This window comes from Acanthisitta chloris, unplaced genomic scaffold (assembly GCF_000695815.1).
Source record: "Acanthisitta chloris isolate BGI_N310 unplaced genomic scaffold, ASM69581v1 scaffold4229, whole genome shotgun sequence".
NCBI lineage: Eukaryota > Metazoa > Chordata > Aves > Passeriformes > Acanthisittidae > Acanthisitta > Acanthisitta chloris.
The window spans coordinates 40,435-47,546 of record NW_008692944.1 but is presented as its reverse complement, the minus strand read 5'-3'; the positions used below and the strand labels follow the sequence as shown (position 1 = coordinate 47,546).

Genomic DNA, 7,112 nt, shown 5'->3' with positions numbered 1-7,112 from the left:
AACTGGGCCTTCCACATCAGGCTGCAATGATTTATTGCTGTGTCAGGAAGAACATACAGCTTTGCTTCAGGTTTTAATTCAGAGACCAGCAATAATCCCAGGACAAAGCCCTGCTTGGGTTCAGGGTTTACTCCCATCTGACACTCAGTGTTCTCTGCTAGCATCCACACTGGGGTTGGATTGCTGTAAGCACAGGGGGAGGAAAGCAGCACGATGATGGGGAAATCACATGGTTTGTAACCAAATATTTGCAGGAGTCCTTTGGGGGCAGGCTGCCAAATTTCAGACAGCATGCAGTTGTTGAAGGCAGGAGACTGTGCCAGAACTCTGAGGGACTTCTCATAGGGTCAATCCCCAACCTGCCTTCTCAAAGAGTTGCCCAGTGCTCCTTCATTATGAGAAGGAATGTGATTTGGAAGGACGCTTTCCTTGCAAACAAGCATGTTTTCCATAGTCTGAATCAACCACAGTGGGTTACCAAGCCCAAAAGTCCAAGTCCCAACAAATCTCTGATCAGTTGTATTTCAGAAGAGCTCTCACAGTTTCATTTTCATTTCTTTCAGATTTCACTTGTGCTATTAAAAATGGAGGCTGCAAGCACTTTTGCCACCATGACCCGCCACAGAAGGTTGTGTGTTCCTGCGCCGAAGGCTACAAACTTCATGAAGATGGAAAGTCCTGTGAACCTACAGGTTAACATTTAAACTGGTTTTAAGGGATTTAGGTTCAAGTTTTCAAGGTCTTGTCCTGGATTTAGATACATGAATCTCATAGAAATGCAATATCCTGTTGGAAACCAGCTGTGTTTTGCTGCTTAGCAAATGTACAGAGCCTGACCCTGTGCTTTCCCAAGGGCAGATGTGGGGTCAGGCTCCAAGGATTCAATTTAAACATCCTTTTTTTAGCCTAGGTGGGTGGAGCAGGAGGGTGGTTGTCCAGGAGCTTGTTCATAAAGCAAATGCTTGTTTCAGATGGCTGCTCACACGGGCACCATTCCAACTTGCATCCATCTGATATTTCTAGCTATGGATCAGTAGTTTCCTGGAGGCAGAAAGGTGATGTTCAGCTACACCAGTGCACATGCTGGTGTCCAGCCAGCCAGAGCTCACTCCCATGTTCTTCCAATAGGAGATACTGTTTAGTTACTGATTCTGCATTGAGGATATATATACTCCTCTGGGTTTTTCAGAGCAAAAGATAATCTTTCTTACTGTAAATTCTCCTGATGGTTCATTTCATGGCTGGTCAACACCCAGCATCTTCTAATTGACCTAGATGAGTGGAAACAAGTGAAGTTTTGTGGGGATGCTGTCCTCCCAACAGAGTCCCTCAGTGGGAGCTACTCTGGTTTAGCCATGGTGTTGAGTGGGGTGGAAGGGAAATGCATTGAGGCTGCAGCTTCACAAAAGGCTAAAGGAGAGCTGGATGTTGATGTATTCCCCAGCTTTAACCTGTTTCTGCATTATTATAATGCCTCTAACTACACTGACACGTGCAGACCCAACCCACTGCAACACAGCAAGTTAATTGAGCATGAACATCTCAGAAGTACATCTGGCAGAGAAATTAGGAGATTGAGCAGAGAACTATTTTGTCATCCAAAGTCAATTTAACACCTGATGTTGTCATGTTTCTAACACCTGAGAGTATTGGGTTTGTACACCTAAGCTAGCATGTAGATACAGGTGAGTTAGTTTGTGAAAGTCTGACAGCTACAGCCAGGAACACTTTGAACTCCTCAAAGTTCTGGCTTTCAGCACTCAGTGTAGGGAGTAACTTGGTCTGGGAGTCCTGTTAATGGAGGTCATTAAGAGCTCAGGCCTGTGTTGTCCAACATGCTGTATCACTTTCACTGGACCAGAAAGGTTTACTGTTAGCAATAAGATCATCTTTCAGGTTGGGTAATTGCCCTTCCTGCAAAAGCTTAGCTTTTGTTGGCTCTGAAACTTTAATTTCCTATCCTAACCTCACGGGTAGCATTTTCCATCACTCAACAGTTATTTAAGTCCTGTTCCTAAAGCAGACTGTTTAAAAATAAAGGGTGAAATCTCAGTAGGCCACACTCATCTGATTTTACACTAATGCTTGTTTGCTCAGTGCTGTCGAAAGCTTTTCAGATGAAAGACAATGCTTGATGCTATTTACTATTTTGACTGCCAGACACACACTGTGTAGGAGAGAAATGGGAAGAGCTTGTCTGAATCGAGCCTGCAGATGAGATCTTCATTAAGAGAGAAAATCTACAACACTAGAAAGAGTTTATTAATGTTTTCCTCACCTTGGTGCCAAGCAGGATTATCTGTACAATTGGCAGATATTATTTCCTGCCCTCTCCCAGCTGGACTTTTATTGTTCCGGAGTTACTTGCTGTAGACATGCTGGCCAAGCACCCAACTGTCTGCCACAAACCTCTCAGGTATGCACCACAAAGTCCCACACCAAGCAAAGGCACAGCTGCACCAGCCTGTCAGGTGTGCATGCTCAACACAAGATTTTTTCATTTTAATAGCTGGTCAGATGTCATTTCTAAAGTCCAGAAACAATTCATGCTTTTGCTACTCCTACATATTGCCCTCACTGCAGGTCAAAGGCACAGGGAGGGAACACATGGTCAGCCCATGGCCCTGTATCTCCCATGTCAATCCCAAACAGGGTGCTGAGATGAAGCAGCATTTGCCTTCTCTCCTGGTCTGTCAGTCGCTGTAACTCTCAGCATGACACGCAGCCAGCCTTAACCATGACTCTTTCAATCCCAGTGCCATATCCCTGCGGGAAGATCACAGCTCCTGAAGCGAAGAGGAAGCTCACCCGATCCATGAACACCTTTGAGGACTGGAACATCACCAGCGATGACCTCGATGATGCTCATGACGAGGTGCTCGACAACATCACGGAAACCACCAACACCACTGCCATGAAAATCACGCCAATATTTAAGACGGGCACCAGGGTTGTCGGCGGGTCAGACAGCATGAAAGGCGAGGTGCCGTGGCAGGTACTGGCCATTTCTGCAGCTCTCCTGTAACCTCAGCAGTTGGTCTGTGGATTCATTTCATTCTGAAGGCAGGGTCATCTTACTTTTAAATACCCAAAGCCCATCTCTGAGGCTAAATTATCAACAGGTCTCAAACCTAGCAGGGATTTTCTTTCTGTACACAGTTTTATGCCTGGATGGTGGACTGCCTTGGCAAAAAAAGCCAGAAATCAGAGTCATAGCAGCTTTATCTGGTGGGGCACGAAGGATTTGGTATTGAGCTGCAGCAATAGATTGCCCAGTAGTCCATGAATTTACCAAAATTAAGCTAAAGACTGAAGGAGAGGAGCTTTGCAAGGTGCAGCTTTGCAAGGAACAATGCAGCTTATTTTTTGGATCCATCAGTTTCAACAGACCATAGAACGGTTTGCATTGGAAGGGACCTTAAATCTTACCTAGTTTCAACACCCTGCCATGGGTAGGGACACCTTCCAGTAGTCCAGGTTTACACAAACCCATGGGTGTGATTTCCTCCTGCTCCCACAGGTTCACCTGGTGAACAGTGATGGCGTGGGCTTCTGCGGTGCATCCATCATCAATGAGAAATGGCTGGTGACAGCGGCACACTGCCTGAAGCCAGGGAATATCACTGCCGTGGCAGGTGAGCACCTCGGGCAGCATCAAGTCAGCAAATGGGGAGGGACAGGGCTTGTACCAACCAGGACAAGGCATTGCACAGAATCTGACACCTGCAGCACCATGATGGGTAGCAGTGTGACACAGCTTGCTATAGGCCCCAGTTGCAGGCTGCAGTGTTTCATCAGCCTGGTCCCTGCAGGTACTAGCACCTCCAGCAGGAGCAGTGAGCTGGGTCTGGCCTTGGTCCCAAAGCTGCAGAATTGCTGGACCACATTGTAAACACAGTTACCACAGGAAAGTTCACCTGAGCCAGAGTCTCCTAGGCTGCTTTAAAGCCCAATGGACTTCAGTTAAGATGCTGCCTCTAGCTAGTGTGATGGATTTTTATCTCTGCTGGCCACACAGGATCTCACTGGGGTTTTCTGATCTTCTTGAGGCTCACAGTAAGTTTTCACACAACTCTCAGAGAACAGTTTAGTGGCTAGTGCAAGAGGGGCACCAGTAACCTGACTATATCCTTGCAAGGAGAGGATGACTACTTTTGCTTCTAACTTCTGTAGAAGTAGATAGAATTCATGGATTGCAGTAGAGAAACTGGGCTGGCATGTGGGAAAGTGTACACCAGGGTCTTGGAGGGTTAGGCAGGCTGCACAACAGGTGACGCTGCTACTTCACAACACAAAGTATCTGCTTGAAAAATGGTGTTTCTCCCAGCTCATGGTACCTGGCTGTTCCAGACCACCTGCTAGGCAGCCTGGTGATAACTCAGCGTGGGGCCTTGCTGAGCATCAAGGTGCCACATTTCACAGCTGTGGCAGAATCAGCTTTCCCCAAACTATTTGCTTCTCCCCAGCATGAAGATCTACATAGAGGGCCACACCAAAAGGTATAGGACAGGAACAATGATATGATTAGTAATTGCTACCAGCATCACTGAGGGGAGGCATGGAAGATTCACACTTTCTGTTTAAGCACTATGAAATGTATTAGTGGCAAAAATGACATTTTACCTAAGCCTTGAAACATCAAATTTATACCTACACAAACAAGCTCATCAAACAGGCTCCAGCTGCATCCTTATCTTCCATGTTAATGCAGCTGATCTCCTGAGTGTGCCTGGCTGGGCCCTGGAGACTGAGTGCCATGGGGACTGGGCACCACTGCCCAGTGTTGGCAGGATGAGGCTCACAGCTTGCACACAGCATTTTTTGCTATCTGCTTCCAGGCAGTTTTGCTGGAAAGCCCAGCACAAAGCCCAGCCTTACACCCACTAACATTGGAAATGTCCAGAGCAAAAATAATTTCCCCCACAGAAAAGCACAGTTCCACCTGGGCTGAAGTTTTGCATTTGCTGCATCTGCATGCATATTGCCTGTCCTTTCAGGCTCTCTTGCTTGTCACACACTCCCTCCATTTAGGATACATTATCAGCCAAGTCCCCTAGCACTCCTTTCACACCACTCTGCAGCACCACTGAATTTCCAGGGCAGGATTTTGTCCAGGCAGCAAGTCAAGAATCACAGAATAAACCAGGTTGCAGAGACCTAAAAGATCATCAAGTCCAACCCTACCATCATTATTAGACCATGACTCTAAGTGCCACATTCAGTCTCATCTTGAAAACCTCCAATGATCTTGCCGGGCTCTAGAGACAGTTGATTTTTTGCCTGTACCATGTACACTGCATGAAAACATCTGAGCCCTTCACATCCATTCCTGCCAAGTGTTTAGCTTTGTACATAACATCCTAGGAGGCCCAAAACCCTGTACCAGGCATGGAAGAAGCATTCCCCTCCCCTGTGCTTCTTTCCCTCTCCACTTTCATCTCTGAAACATTTTCAGGTCCCCAGCAATAACATGTAGCCAAAGCAGAAGAAAAACCCTCTGAAACTCTCCCCTACGTCTGTCTTGCATTTACACTGTAGAAGCACACCCTGCAAGGGAGCTGACATTCACACTCTGCTGCAAAAAAAACAAACCACCTCCCAGAGCACATCAGCAGCACCAGCCACCCCTCCCACCTTCGCACGACCGCGGAAAGCACTCACCTCCCTCGCAGGGCTCTGTGCTGCTCCTCGCAGCAGCTGCAGCAAGCACCGGACACAGATAGGGCCAGGACTGTTGCAGATATTGTTTAGAGGAGACGGTATATCCTGGAGATCTCAGCAAAGCATGTAAAAACCCTGCAGCAGGGGTTAAACACACCCTGTGCCTCTGGGGCTGCGAGACAGCAAGCAGGAAAAGTCATCCTGCTCTCAGCCTTCTGCACGGGCAGGAGAGAGGATTTGGCTACAGACAGACCCAGGTCCTGTCCGTTCACTGACCCAAGACCACAGAATATATTCCCTTCCCCTCTACCTGTTACACAAGCTGAGAGGGGAGGTAACAGGCTGCCAGCAACTCAATGACAGCAGCAATCACAAGCAGCTGAGCCTCGGGTGGGTGCAGGGACCCAGAAACACCTGTGAGCATAGGGAACAGCATTTTGTAGCTCCTTGCATCCCATTCTGCTCCGTGGCTGTGTGGTTCTAGGCAAGGGAAGGTCAGTTCTCTTTTCATTAATAAATGATTTATTTTAAAGCAAGATTTGCCCCTTTTAATGCAAGGACAACATCCCCTTACATCTCCTTGAGGGTGCTAAATCCCCAAAACAGCTACAACCTTGGCAAAAGCATCTGGATCTTTGGCACTTGGTTGGATGATGTGTGCCTGATGTCACACCCGAGGGTTCAGGTTCTGCTGGCTGCAGGGACCAAGTAGGTGCTGCCATGTGGGAACTTCCAGCTCCCTTTGACAAGGAGCTTGGCTAGTACCAGTCTCAGAGCAATCCAAGGGCTCAGCCCTTTACAGCCATGTGACTGGGCTACTGTTGCATTGGGATGGCACTGCCAGGGCATGGACACTGGTCTGGCTGTGGAGGGATCCAGCCCAAGTCACACTTGTCTCTGCAGGTGAACACCACACTGACAAGATCGACCGCACAGAGCAGCACCGTAAAGTGGTGAAAATCCTTCCCCACCCCACGTACAATGCCTCAGTCAATGAGTACCACAATGACATTGCCCTCCTGGAGCTGGACCAACCCCTCATCTTCAACAGCTATGTCACCCCCATCTGCCTCGGCAGCCAGAAGTTCACCAACGCCCTGCTGAAGCAAGGGATGGGGACGGTGAGTGGCTGGGGCAGTCGGCTCTTCCGCGGCCGCCCGGCCACCACCCTCCAGGTCCTCAGGGTGCCCTACGTCGACCGTTCCATCTGCCTCAAGAGCACCACCAGCTCCATCCTGAAGAACATGTTCTGCGCGGGTTTCCCGACTGGGAACAGTGACACCTGTGAGGGGGACAGTGGAGGTCCATACAGCACCGAGATCGAGGGCACCTGGTTTCTCACAGGGATCACCAGTTGGGGTGAGGAATGTGCCCTGCCAGGCAAATACGGCGTCTACACCAGGGTCTCCAAGTATGTGAAGTGGATAAAGCAAAGCACAAAGCTCACCTAA

General features: G+C 48.4%; 1 protein-coding gene across 1 annotated transcript in view; it reads left to right on the top strand.

The window, feature by feature from the left end:
• F9 (coagulation factor IX) overlaps positions 1 to 7,112 on the top strand; it is a 13,886-nt gene extending 6,774 nt beyond the window's left edge. The window contains exons 5-8 of the mRNA XM_009082860.1: positions 564 to 692; positions 2,757 to 2,995; positions 3,521 to 3,635; positions 6,565 to 7,112. Of these exons, the coding sequence (XP_009081108.1) occupies positions 564 to 692; positions 2,757 to 2,995; positions 3,521 to 3,635; positions 6,565 to 7,112 (1,031 nt within the window). The remainder of the gene's footprint in view (positions 1 to 563; positions 693 to 2,756; positions 2,996 to 3,520; positions 3,636 to 6,564) is intronic.